At 41.7% G+C, this 20,092-nt stretch overlaps 1 protein-coding gene across 1 annotated transcript in view; it reads left to right on the forward strand.

The window, feature by feature from the left end:
• The window catches only part of ITPR2 (inositol 1,4,5-trisphosphate receptor type 2), a 286,514-nt gene that overhangs the window by 250,241 nt on the left and 16,181 nt on the right, over window positions 1–20,092 (forward strand). The window contains exons 51-55 of the mRNA XM_063134243.1: window positions 5,907–6,102; window positions 7,202–7,294; window positions 8,133–8,263; window positions 8,690–8,855; window positions 12,547–12,707. Coding sequence (XP_062990313.1) covers window positions 5,907–6,102; window positions 7,202–7,294; window positions 8,133–8,263; window positions 8,690–8,855; window positions 12,547–12,707 — 747 coding nt within the window. The remainder of the gene's footprint in view (window positions 1–5,906; window positions 6,103–7,201; window positions 7,295–8,132; window positions 8,264–8,689; window positions 8,856–12,546; window positions 12,708–20,092) is intronic.

The raw sequence follows: 20,092 nt of genomic DNA on the forward strand, positions 1-20,092 counted from the left end.
CTCCCCTCCTGTGGAATTCCCTGCCTCTGGAGGTCAGGCAGGCGCCAACCTTGTACTCCTTTCGGCGCCTCCTGAAAACATCTTTATTCCAAGAAGCCTTTCCTTAATTTGCAGCCTTGAATCTGTTTTTGCTTCTTTAAATTTTGTTTTAACTGTATTATTCTGTTTTTATTTTCATTTTATCTTGTACACAGCTCCGAAATTTTTCAATGGGGAGCAGTATATAAATATTCTAAATAAATAAATATCACTGGATCAAGTTCATCAATTATGTTTAATTGAATAAGCTAAAAAAATGTAATTGGATTTTGAATATATATTCAATTAATGGTTACTGTTTTGAATTTTATTGTTATTATCTTCCTTAGTGGGTCGTTAAAATCCGCTATTCTGAATAATGATTTTTATAGGGTAGGGTAGGGGGCGCTGGGCATGAGTTTGTGGAACCAAGGGGGCGGTGACCTGAAAAAGTTTGGGAACTGCTGGGTTACACCATCCTTCCCCAACCTGGTGGTCTCCAGATGTTTGGACTAAAGCACCCAGAATTCCTGTTCACTGGCCATGCTAGCTGAGGCTGATGAAGTCCAAAACACCTGGAGGGCACTAGGATGGGTAAGGATGGGTTACAGTGTTAAATTCCTTAGCAGTTTCATTCGCTTTCGTAACACCAGTCCGGATTTAAATAGGTTATCAATTGCAGCTTTACATCTTATATGTATAGATTTCAATCATCATCATGATGATGAATAGTAGTAATAGGGATATTCTTCTTGTTGTTGTTTAAATTTATATTCCATCTTAATTCAAACAAGAACTCAAAACAAGCCACACATTTGTACATTTCACAGGATGTACTTCCTTGCAGAACACAATGTGTGTGCCTTAAAAGCATCTCTGGATATTGTGAAATGAAGTCACCGCAGTATTAGATCATAGAATTAGATCATTTCACTCTGATCAAGAAAGAAGGTGAAGCTGCAATCTGAGGCAGCAGATTTGGGGCATCGTTCATCAGGGCAGAAAGTGATCGCCCTAGGCAGGGGCCCTGGAAATGAAGATACGCTGTGCAAGAGCATCAAGAGGGCTTAGCTGGAAGACGTCCTGGTGATCTCTGCCACATATTAGTGAATGAGAGGGGTGCCATTTTGCATTACTAGAAGAAGAAAAATGTGTTCTGGTAGCGAAACATGCCATTCGTCCACTTTGCCCTTGCCATAACTTTATTTGTGACCAAATCTGTACACCGCAAGGTAGAACTAAATGATTTGTAGTCTGTAACACACCACTAGCTACATACAATGAAGAACAATTGTGTACTAATGGTGAAGAGCGTGAGTGAGTGAGTGAATGAATTAATGAATTAATGAGGGAGGGAGGAAGCAGCAGCCAGGCACTTCTCCACCGTGCCTGGGTCCAGCTCCAGCTGAGAGCCCCCTCCCTCCTGCTACCAACTGTCTCTGCACAGGCCACCAGTGAGGGAGGAAGCAGCAGCCAGGCACCTCTCCACCGTGCCTGGGTCCAGCTCCAGCTCAGAGCCCCTTCCCTCCTGCTACCAACTGTCTCTGCAGAGGCCACCAGTGAGGGAGGAAGCAGCAGCCAGGCACCTCTCCACCGTGCCTGGCTCCAGCTCCAGCTGAGAGCCCCCTCCCTCCTGCTGTCTCCTGTAACTGCTGAACTTTCCAACTAAGATTGTAGTGCCTGAATTTGCTTTCCTTTTCCCCCTCCTCCTCCTCCCTCCCAATCCCCTTTCCTTTTGTGTCATGTCTTTTAGATTGTAAGCCAGTGGGCAGGGACTGTCAAGAAATACTTTTGTAAGCCGCCATGAGAGCCTTTTTTGGCTGAATGGCGGCATAAAAATACTTAAATAAATAAATAAATAAATAAATAGGATATGTGAGTGGCCACATGTATAGCCATGGTCCAAAGCATATTGCTTTAAGTATTGTCCTGAGCATTGCGCGGAGTGTTCTGTCTATATGCCTGGACATTTCTCTGGGGTTCCTCAATGAAAAGATCAGTAATGGCAGGCAGCTTCTCTGAAGAAAAATAAAACGCTTCTCCTCTGCTACCAATCTTCTCCTGTGATGTGCAGTTGCTAATGTGCAGTTGCAGGGGAGTTTTGGGTGCACTCTCAGTCCACATACAGCAATGATAAGACCCAGAAAGCCTAGCCGGTATCCTGTGTGAATCCTAGAACATGCCCCCAGAATCCTCTGTCATGGAAAAGCATTCAAGGGAGGACAAGTCAGTTCCTGAAGTTAAAAAGTCTGACAACTACTGCTGCAAACTAAGACATTTGAGAAATTGCTAGTGATTTAACAAACTGATCCTGTGTGCTACTTTTTAAGAATAACAGTACATAGGATCTAACCATTATTGTCCCTGCTAGCAATTGATCTAAACCAGCCTTCCTCAACCTGGAGCGCTCCAGATGTGTTGGACTGCAACTCCCAGAATGCCCCAGCCAGCTGGGGCATTCTGGGAGTTGTAGTCCAACACATCTAGAGCGCCCCAGGTTGAGGAAGGCTGATCTAGACCATTGTTAGTGTAACATCACCCATCAGAGCTGTAGCAGTGGTTGTTTTTCTAGCCCTTGCTGTGCCCTAGTTGTGCCCCGTAAGGGCAGTTATGTGGCTTTAGAGAGAGCACAAAGAAAGCAGGGCTTCGTTTGACCCTTTGTGCCTCCAAAGCAGCTATAGAGTATCCATATCTGCTAGGTAGCAAGGGTGATATTGTCCAGGTGGCTCTTTTGCCATGCATGGGTCAGACTGTAGCTACAGAAGTTCAAGCTTTGTTTTCATTACCGTAGATCAGTGGTGGGGACTCTGTGGCCTTCCAAATGTTGTTGGACTCCAGCTCCTGTCTGCCCCAGCCACTGGTCATGATTGATGGGAGTTGTAGTGCAATGACATCTGGAGGACCCCAATCAAAATTTGCCTACCCCTGCATTTCAAGGATCAGTGATACATGGGTTGGTCACTTACACATGGCTACAAAAGAGGAAATGTGTCACCAAAAAAGAGTGCAAAAGAGAGTTCAGGTTTGCATAAAATGTACATGCACCAATTTGTATGTATAGATGCACATTTAGAAAGGACTGATATAATTTAAATTGAAATCCATTACATGTCACCAAGACTCTGGCCAGGAGTCCTGTGTGATTGCTCAGTCTGCTTTTCAGATGCTCACTATGGATAGTCAACGTCAAGGCCTCTGATGGCTTTCCCTTTTTAGGGTTCTTTATCTTGAAACTGGACTTCAAATAGAGGATTGTCCTCTGAAAAGACTGTCCTAATGATTCATTCATAACATTGTAATTGCAAATATCCCCTAGTTGTTACATAATCAGGTATTACATTATTTAAATGCTTGCTCACTTTTTTCCCCTGAAGGGTGCATAGGACTGCTGCTTCTTTGACTTGCTCTCTCCAGTCCAACTTTATGCTGTGCTCATTTGTAGTCAAAAGATGTTCCAGAACCTTCTGAAAAAGCAGCAAACCACTTGAGATTTGCTTTTTTTCTTTTGAGCTCGTGAGATGTTAGCATGCACACTTTAGAGCAAGGCTATTTATACATATAATGGGATAGAATTGCTCAATACCTCAACTCTGTTCTCCTACAAGTTTTAGGGAAACAACTCTCTTCTCAAATGAGGTGTTTAATGGGCTTCTTCTTGTTGCTCATTTATAGTTCTTCTATTTAATAAAATGTTATATTTTGTTTTGAAATCTAAGGCACTTTCACACAAGAGGTTTCCCACACACACACACACAGATCTTGCACTTGATCATTTATTGTGGTTAAGAACAATAAACCACAGGATCTTCCAACCATTAGAGCTAAAATCTTACTTTAAAGTAACAGGGCCTGATTTCCTCAAGACTGTAACATAATTCCATGGCCCTCACAAGAGTGCAATCCATGGCTGTCTGAGAGATGCTGAGAATTGTAGGACTTTTTTCTGTGTAAACATGCATAGGATTGCATCGTAAATATATATATATATATATATATATATATATATATATATATATATTCCTAGAGCACTCAGATTAGGGTGGGTATAGACAGTGACTCTGCATGCCAACAGGAAATGATTCATTTATGTTTCAGTAACTGTAAACATCCTGAAGTCATCTACTCAATCTCTGGATTGTGGAAATAGTCAAATTCCCTATTTTTTGTTCCTCATTAGACATCTCTTAATTTAACATAACATCATCTTCTTTTTTTAATCTTGTATGCTTAAGATCACTGTGGCCTTAGCTAGACTAAGGTTTATCCCGGGATCGTCCCGGGGTCATCCCTGTTCATGTAAATGACACACAGGATATCCCAGCAGCAGGCAGGGACGACCCCGGGATGATCCCAGGATAAACCTTAGGTCTAGCTAAGGCCTGTGACTCCTAATGGATTCTTTGGTCTTCTCATTATTATTATTATTATTATTATTATTATTATTATTATTATTATTATTATTATTTATATAGCACCAACAATGTACTTGGTGCTGTACAGTATGTACAACTAAAACAGCAACAGTATCCTACCCCTAAAATCACATTAAAACATATGATAGGGAGGGGTTACACAAAGACAGAATAAAGGAATAAACGAAGCATTGTGAACAATAAATCAGGCTAGGGTTCCAAAAGCTATAGAAAAGAGATGAGTTTTCAAATGCTTTTTAAAATCTAAGATAGAACTCGTAGTTCGTAGATGTTCTGGGAGAGCGTTCCAAGCAAAAGGGGCAGCCAAGGAGAACGGGTGGAGCCGAGTGAGAGAGATAGAGACTCTTGGGCGGGAAATCAACATAGCGTTTGAGGAACGGAGGATACGAGGGGGATGGTAGAGTGAAATGAGAGAGGAGAGAGAAGAAAGAGCAAGACCATGACAAGCTTTAAATGTCAGCAAAAGAAGCTTATATTGAATTCTATAGGGAATCGGAATTTTATTTTATAGTGACATTATTGTGGAGATTGAAATGGAACCTGGTCTATATTATTTTACTTAATGTGTTAATTTTAATACATAGCATGCAGCTACATCTGTTCGTTTTCCTTACTCAGTTTGACTCAATTTCCTCTTCCCTCCTCATCCTTTTTTCCTTTTGTATTCATTTAATTTTTGCACACTGCCTAGAGAGCTTCGGCTATTGGGTGGTATGGAAATGAAATGAAATAAATAAATAAATATTAGATCGTATGCCTGTTGCCAGGTGCTGCCATATATTTTAATCTCTATACAGCAGTTAGAAGAGCTTTATAAGTGAATATAATAGTCATAGTAAAGTAGTAGTAGTATTTACTGCCAGTGCTTCACAACAGCAATTTCTGTGAACATTAGTAACACATTTCTTAACTGCTGTATTCATATAACTAGGAACACATCAAGTCAGATACAACTTCCTCCATGTGGTCTGTCACTAGAGTCATTCAGGTTGCTTTGCCAGGGCCAAATTGGCAAGACCCTGTGTAAACTTTCACTTGTATTTTAATTTGTGAAAATGATAGGCCTTGTTCTACTTTCAGGTATCAATGGACACTACTCACTGAAATTAATGTGTTGCTTGTTCTTCTAATGCAGTGGAGGCCTGTTAGGCCTCCACCATGCCCTGGCTGAACTGAGAGTGCACCTTAGGACACACTCCAGAGACTTGTGTGGCTGTACATTGATGGGGAAGATACATATTGGTTCACCAGCTGGTATGCAGAAGCTTGTCCACCATTAATGCTCTTCCCACTGAGAAACCTCTGATAAGCTTCCAAGGAACCCCAGGATTCCCCCAGACCACTGTTTGAAAAAGTCTACGCTAAGACATTTGTTGAGTTCAGGCAGCAATCTTGTGAACAAGCTATATGCTCCATTATGTTGACCTCTCCCTTTTGTGTATTATTTTCTCCTAGTTATTTGACTTGGTGTATAGAGAGGAGACTTTATTGAATGTTATTAAAAGTGTTACACGGAATGGGCGCTCCATTATCCTGACTGCAGTGCTAGCTCTCATCCTTGTCTATCTCTTCTCCATTGTTGGGTTCTTGTTCTTGAAAGATGACTTCATTATGGAGGTGGAAAGACTGAAAAACCGAACACCTGTTGCAGGTATTGCTCCTACTGCCAAAGCGTATTGCCATGGATGCCACTGTGGTGTATCATTAAGTCCAAATTAGAACTTCCACTGGTCCAGTGAGAACAGAAAGATAGATAGATATTTAGATAATGTAGTATTATTTCAGCAGTATCATTTTGCCAACTTTGCTCCTTCAACGATTCTTTGTAGCACAGATACATAGTGTAGTAAATAATTTGTGATGCATAGGGCAAAATAGGTGTTTGATAAAATAACGCTTATGTATACGTCGTTTACTCGCTTTGGAAATGTTAAATTAGTGTTTTACTCAACTCCATACATATTTACAAATGAGCATCAAACAGTGTTTTCATCCCTGAAAACTCCTAAGTATTCTAGATTCAAAAAGACGACGTATCGGCTCAGTATCCTCCTTGTCAGCCTTTGTGAATAATTTAATGATTTTTAAAACTGACGTTATTTTCATATCTGACAGTTGTTTCTAGCTTTGAATATATTCCGTCCTAACTAGATGGAGTTCTGTTTGATGTCAGTTCTTTAATTTAGGCAGAAGCAGCAGTGAAATGCCTGTGATATACTGTAAATGTGAAAAATTGATATCTTCGTTATGATGATTGCTTTATGCTTCTTCCTCAGTAGTATTCTGATTTATTTCTTTGTTTCTTCTGACACTACATGAGTGATTCGGAGACTTGTGGGTTTTCTCAATGCCTGAACAAATATTCAAAGTGGCTTAAAATTCAATTAATTTTGTATATTTGAATTTTCTGGTTCAAAGCTAATAGTTTTAAAAAGAAAAACATTGTTTTGGGAGTTCACAATAGGATGCTAGGGTGTTCAAACAGTATTTAAATCATTGTTATTAAGTAAATCAGAAGTGGAGAGTAATCTCAAGTTGTCTAGTATGAATTCATAAAGTAACAAAGGAAATGGATTTACAGAATTTTGCATAGCATTGAACTTAGGTACTTGTTCATGTGAGCAAGTTTTAAACCCAAATTTGGAATTACCAGCATGCTTCTGTCCTGATTTTTTATGTGTCTGATACACTTCGCACTTAATTTTGCAGCAAATCATCCTTTGCCAACATTTTGTTTTTTGTTCTGACAGACAGTGCCGCAGTCCCTTCCACAAGCTTAACAGCAATGATGGAAACATGTTCGAATGAGAACTGTAGTACTACAATACCAGCTATAAAATCAGGTTAGTAGAATGCCCGCAAAATGTTTTCTGTTACCACTAAAGAAGTGTCCATTGCTCAGCTGGGGTAGAATTAGATGATAAGGAGAATGCATGGCTGCCACTAAACACAGCAACTCTGTGTCTCCTCCTCTCTGTCCCCCCTCACGGTAGCTTTTCATCTAATAAAAGAAAACATGATTTTATTTTATTTATTGAGACATTTGTATCCCGCCCTATATCACAAGGATCTCAGGGAGAAATAAAACATTAGCACAGCATAAACTGGCTGCTGCTTGCAAAGATGGCATAAATTCTCAACATGGTGTTACATCAGGCATTTTCTTCTATGCATGCTTAGACACGTGCTCCCTCAGGGATGCAGGGAACTGTAGTAGTTGGGTCTGTTCGCGTAAGTATCCAGCAATTTGTGATAAGAAGGTGCCACTTTGCACAATTTTACTGTATGTCCATACAATTCATTTTAGATAGGGACCCCCTCCAAAAAAAATCAATTAAAAATCAATATGGTGGCCATTTTTCAAAATGGCGGACTCTATCTTAAAAATGGCATAGATAAGCAGTTGAGGTGTCTTTTAAAATGCTTTTTTGATCAAAAAAATTCAATGGTACTATTTTAAAGTAGATATTTTATTACATTTCCTTAAAAATTAAAAAATTAAATATAGGACTTTTTTTCTGTCTGTACATGTATAGGATTGTACCCTTAGTCATTACCGGGCTCAGTGGAAGAGAATATGTAGGGCTGCCATTTTGGAAGCAGACACATATTCTCTATATTGCATAATTCTGCACGGAATCCTGTGTCACACACACACATATATTTATATTGAAACCACAGGTGAAGAAACAGATGAGGATGGGATTGAAAGGACATGCGATACTTTGCTAATGTGTATTGTGACAGTATTGAACCAAGGCCTGAGGAACGGTGGTGGAGTTGGAGATGTGCTCCGAAAGCCTTCCAAAGATGTAAGTGTTTCGTGTGTCATGTATGGTGCAACAGCTTCATAATTGGGTGTGTTTACCAGATGTATCCATGTAACTCTTAGGGCCAAACTAAATATGGTAACTACAGCTGAAGTTCTGATTTATATGTGTTAACATGGATGTGCATGGATCACTCGCTGATATGGGTAAGGCAGGAAGTATATGGGTCCATAGAAGACTCAAATGTTGAAAAAAGAGGGATCTGAAAGTCAAGTCCCCCACCCGCCCCCCATTTCTGCATAGTCATATTAATCTCTCTTAAGATGAATGGGATGTAACAACTCATGATAGGGTAGCTGGCTTGTGTGCGTCGCTTGACTTGAACAAGTATTATGAAAACATGTATGATCATTTTATTTCAGCTGGGTACAAATTTGAGATCCCATAGAAATATTATTGTCATTTCAGGAGCCCCTCTTTGCTGCTCGCGTTGTTTATGACCTCCTGTTTTATTTCATTGTCATAATTATTGTCCTGAACCTCATCTTTGGAGTCATCATTGATACGTTTGCAGATCTCAGAAGCGAAAAGCAGAAAAAAGAGGAAATCTTAAAGACAACATGTTTCATCTGTGGTATGTGTTAGCAAGTTATTAAATTGGGTGAGGGAAAGCCATTTTTAAAAAGCTTTCTTCTTTAATAAGAGGTGATTTACAACACCTCTTATTGCTTTGCAATGGTAAACTGAATGGCAAGTGAAAAGATAACTTTGATGTTCACTTGCTGTGGTTTTTAAGAACCAAGTTAGCTTCACACTATCTTTGCTTTAACTTCTACTAATAAAATATGTAGAAGAATACATGTAGGGTATTTTCAGATATTGCTGGATTGATCCAGGATGAGGACTTTGCAGTCTGATTATCAGAACATCAACACGAATGTAACTGAATTATTTCAGACCTGTTTAGTTTTATGTTCAGGTATTAAGGCTTTCACACTGAAAACTGTTTTACCTGCATGGCAAACTAACATTCACATGATCAGACTGTAACTTACAAAGAAATGCTTTAAGTTCCCGTGATGAAGAAGATCTTGATACTCTTCAAAATTCATTGAGCTTCTTGTTATTATTTTCTACAATCAGTCTGTTGAATGTTTGCTCCATGTTGTTTGAACCTTCTTGATAATCTAGAAATAGTGACCTCATATGGGTGAGCCAGGCCTTACAATCCTATAAAAGTGTTATGGTATTCAGTTTATAGACTGCTGAAGCAGTCTGAGTAAATACCAAACATGTTTAAAAAAACATACAGGTAGATCTTTACAGTTAAAAAGATCTATCAGACCCACAACAACCAAGAAGGACAACTTAACATTTCTTCAGCGTAAAATTATTATCTGCAAATCTGTGGTGTGACCAGACTTGGAATACTGTGTACAGCTCTGGTTGTTACATCCCTGAAAGAATATTATACAGCTGGAAAAGGTACAGAAAAGGACAACTCCCCAAGTAGGCAAAGTTACAGCATTTGGGGATGTTTAGTTTAGAAAAAAGGCAGGTAAGGGAGGTCATGATACATATCTATATATACAAAGCTGAATATATGTGTGTGGGTTTGTATGTCTGGATATGTTTACCCACTTCTAGATGAGTTACAAACTTGAAATTTGGGGTGCTGATAGGTCTTCCTGTACAATGTACTCAAAAAATCCAAAAACCTGCATTTTTGTGGTTTTACTATTTTTAAACAATTTAAAACAAATCCTACGTTGACGCCTGCAACTTGCAGCACGCCTACAACCCACAGCAACTGTCAAGGAAGCATCTCTCAAGGACGGGCACTGTGGGCCCCCAGAGAGGCAGCTCAGATGAGGTCAGCCACATTGAGAGGCATCTCCTCGATGGAAGTGTTGTAGAACGTCTCGATGTCCTCTTCTGTCACTGAAGACATGCTATGAGGTGTAGACGTTTCAGAGATCTTGGGGGATTGTGCATGGTCACATGGGCAGTTGCCCGAGTTCTCTGAAACGTCTACACCTCACAGCGTGTTTTGCCCAGAGCTGCCCATGTCCACTGAGAGCTGCTTCTCTCCACTCCTCACTGATGCTACTCCTTGAGAGAGCAGTGAGGCACAGCATCAGCAACGAGTGCAGGGAAGCGAATTAACATTATTTGGGGACCTGAGCAACGTCGGGAATATCTGCTCATGTATAATATTTTGCATGGTGTGAAGAATTTGTCATAATTCTAGATCCCAGAATCATCCAATGAAGCTGAATGGCAGAAGGTTGAGGACAGACAGTTCATAATTAAACAATGGAATTTACTAGCACAAGATGTGGTGACGGCTGCCAATTTAGTCAACTACAAAAAAGGATTAGACAAATTCATGGAGGATAAGACTATCAGTGGCTACTGGTTGTAATGGCTGTATATTACCTCCAGTATCTGAAGCAGCATGCATCTCAGTACCAGTCAGTGGAGATGAGGAGTGACAGTGGAAGAGGACAGTTGTTCTCATGTCCTGTTTGTGGTGCTTTTCATAAGCATCTGGTTAGCCACCATGGGAAACAGGATGCGGTATTAGATAGACATTTGGTGGGTTATGATGTTTATATAAAAGGCAGGGTAAAGCTCTTTGAAAGCAGTCTTCAGCTGCCTGCTAAATGCTAGCATAGAAGAGGCCTGGTAAACCTCCTTGGGCAGGGAGTTCCAGAATTGGAGTGCTCCCACATAGAAAACTTTCAGCCACACTTTGGATGGCAGTATTAGTGGTATAATAGCTAGTGGTATTTTAGTATCAGTGGTAGTATCAGTGGTAAACACAGGCAAGTTTGTGGGAATTTTCTCATTCAATCTGTTCAGACAACATGGTAAGCCATTATGGCTAAGCATTTTGAGCTAATCATGATGGCTTAGCATGTTGTGTGAACGGCATTTTTTCTAATCACGGTGGCTACATAACCACAGTTTAACCACGCTCACGAATGACTTGCTACACAAGGGTTAGTGGCCCTAACCATGGCTTAGCATGTTGTCTGAACAGGCCCATTGTGTTAGGATTTTTAGGCTGAAATATTCCACAAGGCAACAAGATGGAGTGCTTAAGCCTTCCTACAAATGGATGAACCTCCATCTTGGTTTGGAATGGGTTTGTTGTTTCCAACACTTTCAGAGAATTCTGAAGAAAAGTTCAGGCTTTTTAAGAGTTCTGTGAAATCTTGGGGAAATCTGGCTCATTTCGAATACTTGCCAGTCCTCCATGACAACTGCCTTCCCTCCCCACTGCACAAAACTGCCAAGCCCCCTCTTACCTTACCCCAAAATATGTTTCTTAGCACCATCGATGTACGGGAGAGCAAAGGATAGGGCTGTACCTCAAGTCTTCATTAGTCTGAAAAGCCTTAACAGGAGGTTTCCATTACAAAGATCTCTGGGAACTGTAGTTTGCCAGGGCTTCCAGGCCCTTACTAAGGAACTGCCAATTGGTAAAGTTTGGGAGGCTTATGAAAGCCCAAGTAGGAGCCTTCCTTTCCCCCTCCTCTGTGGTCATGGCTGGTGTAAGGTATGTTTTGGGGAAGGGGAAGGGTAGTTTGACATGGCTGAAGCTTGTGTACAAGCCAAGTTGAAATTCAGAGGGATTTCAGCTCATAAATAGTACACTGTTTCTCAACTGACCCCCTCGAGTTGAAACTGGAGAACATCACAAGTTATTCCTGTGATAAAGTGGATAAGAAGAATTCTGACAGCCTGAAAGACAATTGCCTTGTTCAGGCATTTGCCTGAACACATGAAGGCTTAAAGTGCGTACTGGGACGGGGTCATGCACACTGGACCCATCCCAGACATCTCCGGGTACTCAATGTCAGGGTTCTATGTTATCCAGGTTCTCAATTGCATGGAGAGTTCTAATAGCATTCAAGCAGACACAAGCAGAACTCGGTTTCGGACATTGCCAGTTCAACCCAGCAAGGTTTGGACTGAGAGAGGTGGGGATGGGCCACCCTGGGATGAAGGGGGAGGGAATAGTGTGCCCACTTTAAACCCTCACACATTCGGGTGAATACCTGGACAGGGCTATTGTCTTCATTTATGTCCCCTGTATTTTAGAGTTATTTCATATTGTACATATTGTGTCTTGAAGCATTTTTGCAAGGACAGGATAGAAATACAATAAATCAATACATACCTTTTCTGATTATGTCTCAGAGGGCATGCATGTATGTGTGTGTTGTTATTTTTTTAAAAAAAAACTTTTAATGAACACATGTGTTGACAGGGTAATGGAGCCAATGAAATATTTTGTGTGTCTCTCCTTTTTGCAGGGCTTGAGCGAGATAAATTTGATAACAAGACAGTTTCGTTTGAGGAGCACATCAAGTCGGAACACAACATGTGGCACTATTTGTACTTTATCGTTCTGGTCAGAGTGAAAGACCCGACGGAATACACTGGTCCCGAAAGTTATGTGGCTCAAATGATTGCGGTGAGTCAGTTTTTGTATGAGATTTGCAGCCAAGAGAGGGCCCTTTCAGGTAGAGCAGGACTGTATTCTACTTTAATTGCGGGAAGCCTCTGTCAGTATTGCTATAAAGGCATTTTAATGCATTTGTAACAGCCTGTGGCAAAAGCCCAGTACTGGGCATAATGAAAAGATGAAGGTAACATTCACAGTTACTATCAGGCCCCTGAACTCTAATACTCAGTGGGTTTCTCTGGTTTGTCAGCTGAACTAGAATCAGTAGCCCTCAAATTACAATATTAGTTGCTACTTTCATGTCCTGGAGCATTGAGCTGCTGTTCCATTAGGGAAAAACACACACCACCATGCTGAGTTAAAATAAAGGTTTGAAAACTAGTGCTTTCTCCTATTATTACTGATCTGAGGAAACATGGACAAGGCCACAGAGGGCCATTGTAATAATTTCTAGAGTTGGACAATGGAACAGTTTTTTGATTCATAGGGAATCAAACCCATTGGAGACGACTGCCCAACCCACCTGGCAGTTTTCTTCAGATTTGTCTGGGGCAAGAGAATACATGTTTCTCGTGTGATTTTTATACTTAGGGGCTCTCATTGGCCATAACAAGACCATTACAAATTCCCCCTGGAAAAGGGTTGGGGAGCCTTTCATCTGTCATAAACTGTATGCCAACTGTAGGCAGGGCTAGAGCCAAATGTATCCCATTTCTCTCTTTCTGCTACCCTCCTCTCTCTCTCTCTCTCTCTCTCTCTCTCTCTCTCTCTCTCTCTGTGTGTCTTTGATATTCCCCGCAGTCTCCCATCTCTCTCCCCCAAGAGGTCTGAACTGATAGCTTACACTGATGAGTATTCAGTGGCAGAATATAAAGTGAAATCCTAATTTATTTAAATCAGTCAGAATTTTGCCTTTGATGTTAGTGGTCTTTGCCATCTTACATACATGGCCGTTTTCATAGTGCCTTTGGTATACTATTATTGTTACTAATTCTTATCAGAGGCCTTTGATATTGTAGCCTCAGTGGTACAAGATGAAGGATTCGCATTTCATAATAATAAGCAACGACAGTAACTAAGGTGGCAAAGGAGAATGTATCCATGTTGGAAAATATTTTACATTCCCCCACCCCCCTCTGCATCTAAAGAAATTGCAGTGCCAGCAAAAGCTTAGAGAGAATCAGGAGGCCACTGCACAGAGATAATAAAACCAGAGCCAGGAGTGACAATTTATGTACTTTTTACTTGTTTAAAATGGTCTTTAGGCCACTTTTAAGGGTAAGGTAATGTCAAGGGGGCTCAACAGCTAAGCACCAATATAAACATTACTAGACTCAACTCTACCACCTCAAGCTGGACTCAAATGTACCATTTCAAAGTACAAACCTTTAACCTATACCCAGGGCCAGCGCTACCATTAGGCCAACTAGGCAGCCGCCTAGGGCACAGACCTCAGAGGGGCGCAGTACTGCCCTTTAAGGGTCACAGTTTTATACAAATTAGCTGTTTTAAGAAGAAACATAATAAAAGGAAAATATAATAGTTCAGAAATTCTTCTTGAACAGCTGAATCGAAGTTGGCAATTTTGGGTGTGTGTGTGTGTGTGTGCAAGTAGCTCACCTTGCCTAGGGCACAAAATAGTCTGGCACTGGCCCTGTGTATACCCATATAGACCCTGCAAGTAGTAAACCAGCATATAAGGGAGCAGTATTTAGCTTAGTCCCTCTCCCTGATGTGCTAATTTACTATATGCTGGAAGCTTTTCACATGGGGAACATTCAGAAGTATAGCTCCACATTCTGAAGTGGTAGAGACCAGAATTCAACCATAGCTAGGGTGACCATATGAAAAGTTGGTCAGGACTCCTGTATCTTTAATAGTTGCATAGAAAAGGGAATTTCAGCAGGTGTCATTTGTATATATGGAGAACCTGGTGAAATTCCCTCTTCATCACAACAGTTAAAGCTGCAGGAGCTATACTAGAGTGACCAGATTTAAAAGAGGGCAGGGCACCTGCAGCTTTAACTGTTGTGATGAAGAGGGAATTTCACCAGGTTCCCCATATATACAAATGACACCTGCTGAAATTTCCTTTCCAATACAGCTGTTAAAGATACAGGAGCCCTGTCCTCCTTTTCATATGTTCACCCTAACCATAGCACTCTTCCAATCTACATTATACTGAGTGTCTAGTCCTATTTATGTGTTCTCTATGTAGATGAAACAAACTTGTGAGGAGGAGAAGAGGTGCTCTATCCCCACCCTGCCCTCTCATGGCGTTTCTCATCCTCTACTCATGGAGCGTGACTGTCTAAAGAGGAGAACCTCCTGTGTCCATGGAGGTTCTCCATGCGATCCGGAATGCAGATTTTTCAGTGTTCTGGACTCACACAGAGAGGCGCCAGGGACACAGGAGGCCCTCCCCTTCAGACAATTGCCCTCCACGAATAGAGGGCAACAAACACGAGGAAGGAAATGGGAGGGGCTGGTGTGCCCCCTCTTCTCACCCATTTGCTTCATCCACAAATAGAATGCCTGAATAGGGCTTATTTGTGTGGGCAGCACTTAATGGGGTCCAGTTGGTGAAGGGAAGAGACAAATTAGACACACAGACATGGCTGGGTGTGGATCCCGTCATCGGCCAGCCTGCCTGCTGACTGATTCCCCTTCCTGGGCGGCATGCCAGGAGTGCTGGGGGTGGATGGCAGGGCCAGGGGCACACCATGGCATGGACTGCTAATGTGAACCCCTTTCCAACTCCCTGGATGTGGGCAGCTCGCAGCCCCAATGCTGGTCTGGTCTTGGCGCCACATCTCTGAGATCCTTTACAGGAATCCTCACCATGGTGGAGCAGGGAGCCCAATCCTGCTCTCCCTCACCAATGGATCCAGCCCAGTGCCTATCACACCTACATAGTTGTGACAAATGTTATAAAATGAAATATCCACAAAGAATGTACTGATAGTCCAGATCAACTTATTTGCAGTGGAATTAATCTTGCAACAGCGAAGGCAAAAAACCCTGCACTGTCTTTGCCAATTGGTATGCAGGTAAGCTTCCTTCCCAGCCTCATTAACTGATGACTACTTCTGCCACTGCAAGACATCTTACTATCTGGAGTGGGTTGGTGGGGAGGTCAGCAACTGCAATTTGCAACCTCATGGAAGCCCTGCTTTTAGGGACTTCATGTTGAACTGGAGTGAGAACAAAGGAGAGATCTCCCTTCCAGTGGGACCGCTTTTTTGGCCCCACCCTCATCAATGTGTTGATTGGCTCAGCAATCCCCTCCTGGGAAGGCAGTGATGCCGTAAACTGCTCCTCGCCAGCCTTTTCTCCCTTCGTTGCTGGCCCGTGCACCCCCACAAAATTTAGGTTCCCCATTAAGAGAGGAATGCGGCTTCAAAGTATAATGTAGGTATTTCATTAAAAATGCACTCTTGGTCACTTCCCAGAATAAGAAAAAAAAGACAAACCATGAGATACCTGGGATTCAGCCATTCTTCACATTTCTTCTCATGGTAGACAATTTAGACCTTTGGAAGTTATAACATGTGAAGGAACAGGAAGTACAAGTCATTTGTTTTTGCCATTTTCATGCAACATCCAAAGTGGGGATTCGTGCAACTTCCCTCATGCTGTACTCATTTCTGGACTGTATATATCTCACGAGTAAGATGCATGGCTTTTTGCTAGTTACATTAAACAAGAAACACAAATCCAGAGGCATGAGTAACTCTCCCCTCCCACCACCACACCGATATATAGTGATGTCTACTGAAACGGGAAATATGGACTACGTGCAGCAACTTCTAAAGCAGCGCTGAGCAGAAACAATTCCCTTCCCCTTTACTCCTATGAACAACAAATTGCCTCCCTGTTTCTCCCATAGCACTGTTTATTTTAATGACTGGCAGGTGTTTTGCTTTTAATCAGGACTACAGTTCTATTTTTTTCAGATATCTGCACCTGCTACTTCATGCCCTAGTCCAAGAAATCACGGAAAAGGGTGGCTGCTTTTCAGCACCTGTGTCAAAAGGACACTTTTCTGCATTAAAACTGAGCCATGTGCTGGAGTGTCTGGTCAAGCCAAGGCTTTATTGGATGTAGGAATGCCTGGGTTTTGTAAAATCCATTCCTTCTACTGTACATTTCACAGTGTGTCAGTTGCCATTCGTTCCGTCACCTGCTCACTGACGGAATTTTATTTTTTCCAATTTCCCAAATTTGCGCAAATGTGCAAATCCCCCATCCATATGCTGATTTTCATGCTTAACCTATGGGGAAAATGTCCGTGTTTTTTTTTTACATATTTTTCTCTAATTAAATTTGCTCAAAATTCTAGAAAGTAAAAAAAAGTCCTCAAGTTCACGGAATCCATGTGACATAGGAAAAGCTGGTCTTCTGTAGAATCCTTGGGTCCATCATAGAAATTCGGATTCATTTGATGCCATTGCAAATTCTCTGATATCCTTCATTAGGTCCATTGTGTACAATTATATCTGAAATATAATATAAACTCACATGTGGGACTAATGGGGGGGGCATAGGTGCGCACATAAGCCCTGCCCCCTAATGTCCCTGCACATCCCGTACCTAGTTAGACCGTCACTCTCTGAAGAGAGCTTGGTAAATGCATTCAGCTGAACACGCCTGCAGAGTTTCCACGATTATTTATTTATTATCTATTTATTACATTTTTATACTGCCCATCAGCCGAAGCTCTCTGGGCAGTGCACAGTTAAAAACCATAAAATTCAACCAGTATAAATTTAAAAACATTAAAAAGTTTAAAAGGGCAATCTAAAACCAGCTACGTTGCGAATCCTGCCTTATCAGAGATTCCAATCGCAGGAACTCCGTAAAGCGCGTTCGGCTGAATGCGTTTACAATGGCTCTATTCAGACTAGAAGCCAGGTGCACTGGGATGCTGGTAGTGGGGCTTTGGTGTGGGCCGATATCCCCCTACACACTTTAGCCATGCACTAGAAAGGGAAGCAGAAATCACTAGTTCTGCAGCGCATAGGACTTTTGAGACAGCATGATTTTCTACTTGTATTAGAACCCTGTCACATGAAGCGATTTGCAAAAGTCTAACTGGATAACACATAGACATGGTTCACACAGGGCCAGTTGACATCAGATACTTCATTGTTTGATCTTTCATCACTTGTTTAGTGAACTCTTAGCTTGAGTTAAGAGGGATCATATAGGTCTATATATAGAAGGCCCAGAGTTCGAGGCCTGGCATCTCCTATTAAAAGGGCCTCAGGGAAAGACTTCTGCCTGAGACCTTTGAAAGCCTCCTGCAGTCACGCAGAGTTGAAAACACGGGACCTGAATGGACAAATAGTCTGACCTGCTATAAGGCAGACCCTGATGTTCCGAACTCAGAGCTGTACATAAGACCTGCATCACACATCATGATTTTTTTCATCATGTGAAACACACCAAGTGGTGAGCAAGGTAAAAATCAAGCCACTAGCATATATGCATTTGAAAGGAATTGGCAGCAAAGAAAGGAAGAAAGAATATATATTTTTCTTCTGCCGCAAACCACATATATAGTATATGTTGGTATTAAACCCAAGTGCAAAAAGAAAGAAAGAAAAATCCTGTATGAAGCAGGCTGAGTAGATTTTTGTATGGCTGTTGTCTACATTAGAATACTGGGTTGGTAATTCTGTTGTTTATCGTCGCTTCCGAGTACCCCTTTTTTAGTGTTCAAACTTGCATGGTATCATGTATTAATATTTATTCCAATGTGTGTATTAATATTCATACTAAGTGTATTAATCCTCTGGTGCCAGCAGTTGGAAATTACTGATGCAGTGCACTAATGTATTTTTCATTAGCACTAATGGTGGGATCTCTGGAGTTGAGCCTCTAAAATATTAACACAGGCACCAAAGGCCTCTCTGTACCTCATGCTTTCAGTTTGAAAAACCAGTTTTGGAAGTATAATGACTTAGAATGTTGACAGCCTATTGATGGATTTTATTTGATACTCTGTTTTGAATGATTGATTTGGTGGGATGCGTTGTTTGAGTAGGAAAGCATCCTATTAAAAAAATAAATATAAGTTCAGGTGGAAGAGAGGTGCTTCATGTTAGTTAAAAAAGAAAGAAAAAAGATTAGAGATTGGTAGATCCTCCACTCCTGTCTGCATCAGAAATAGTTCAGTGGAGCAAGATTATGGGCATGGCTAGGTGAGGGGGGTTGGAGGGGTATGATCTCGTGATTTTATGATCGTGAGATCGTCCCCTCGTCTACATGCGGCATGTGATGTCCCGTGAGGAAGAGGACGTCGCGGCCGCCATTTTTAAAAAAGCAACAGGAGCTGGAGCACACCAGCGCTCTAGCGCAAAGGTTCGGGTTTTTTGTTTTTTTAAAAAGGGCCTGACCCCGCTCCCCACCCCCACCCCCGATGGGCACGGAGCGCTTGCAGTGCTCTGTGCCCGGCTCCTCGCATTTACTCGCAAGGAGCCAGGACAAAACCGCAATGACGGGCCACACGTCCCGCAGTCTCAGAATCATCCCAAGACCGTGGGAAAAACCAGGATGGAAGGGTAGGGCCATATCCCAGGGAAAGGGAGGAATCATCTCTCCCTGCTCCTGGGATCCCCTGTGCATCATGTAGACGCACAGGGACAATCCCAGGGCGATCCACGGGATATCCCCCCATCTAGACATGCCCTATGTTGCTCAGTGTCCTCAATATAATCTTGGTCTCAGAATGGATCTGGTTCAGTCACATACATCCCCCTCTCTAAGTCTTCTCTGCCATGACTTCCTTCTCTTTCCCAACAGCGGCAACCAGGAGAACCCTGGGTGATGTGGCAGGGCCTCTATAGGAGGCCTTTCAGGCACTGCGGCAACCTTGGGTGCCTTGCAGAATCCAGGGGCTTTGGGAATCACAATGAAAATGACTTTTTAAATGGTAAAATAAACCGGTTATCAAATACGAGCTGCAATTTTTAAAAGGACAAGAATAAACCCAGTAGTATCGACCAGCAAGCTACATTATCTCTTTTTCACACACAAAAAGGGGGGTTACAACGTACGACATGCACAGGGAACAAGATCTTAAATAACGCGAAGCCATTTGTTTAAGTGATCTTATACATCGCAATCTCAGTTCATGTTGGAGGAGCATTGTCTTCACAGTTACAGGCTATTGCATTTCAGTTCCAGCTGTATTTTAGCCTTTCTCCAAAAGTTATCAGATATCATGAAAGCCCGTGTAGTAGGAATGAGATCTATGTGCCTCTTATCTCTCATTAAAACCCCACAATATTTTGTCTAAATTAATTACTTTTAAAAGACTGGGCCAACATGTATCACACAATGTACAATTAAGTAAAACAGAGGTTATATCCAATAGCACAAAGTTAGAG

This window comes from Elgaria multicarinata, chromosome 9, assembly GCF_023053635.1.
Source record: "Elgaria multicarinata webbii isolate HBS135686 ecotype San Diego chromosome 9, rElgMul1.1.pri, whole genome shotgun sequence".
Lineage (NCBI taxonomy): Eukaryota > Metazoa > Chordata > Lepidosauria > Squamata > Anguidae > Elgaria > Elgaria multicarinata.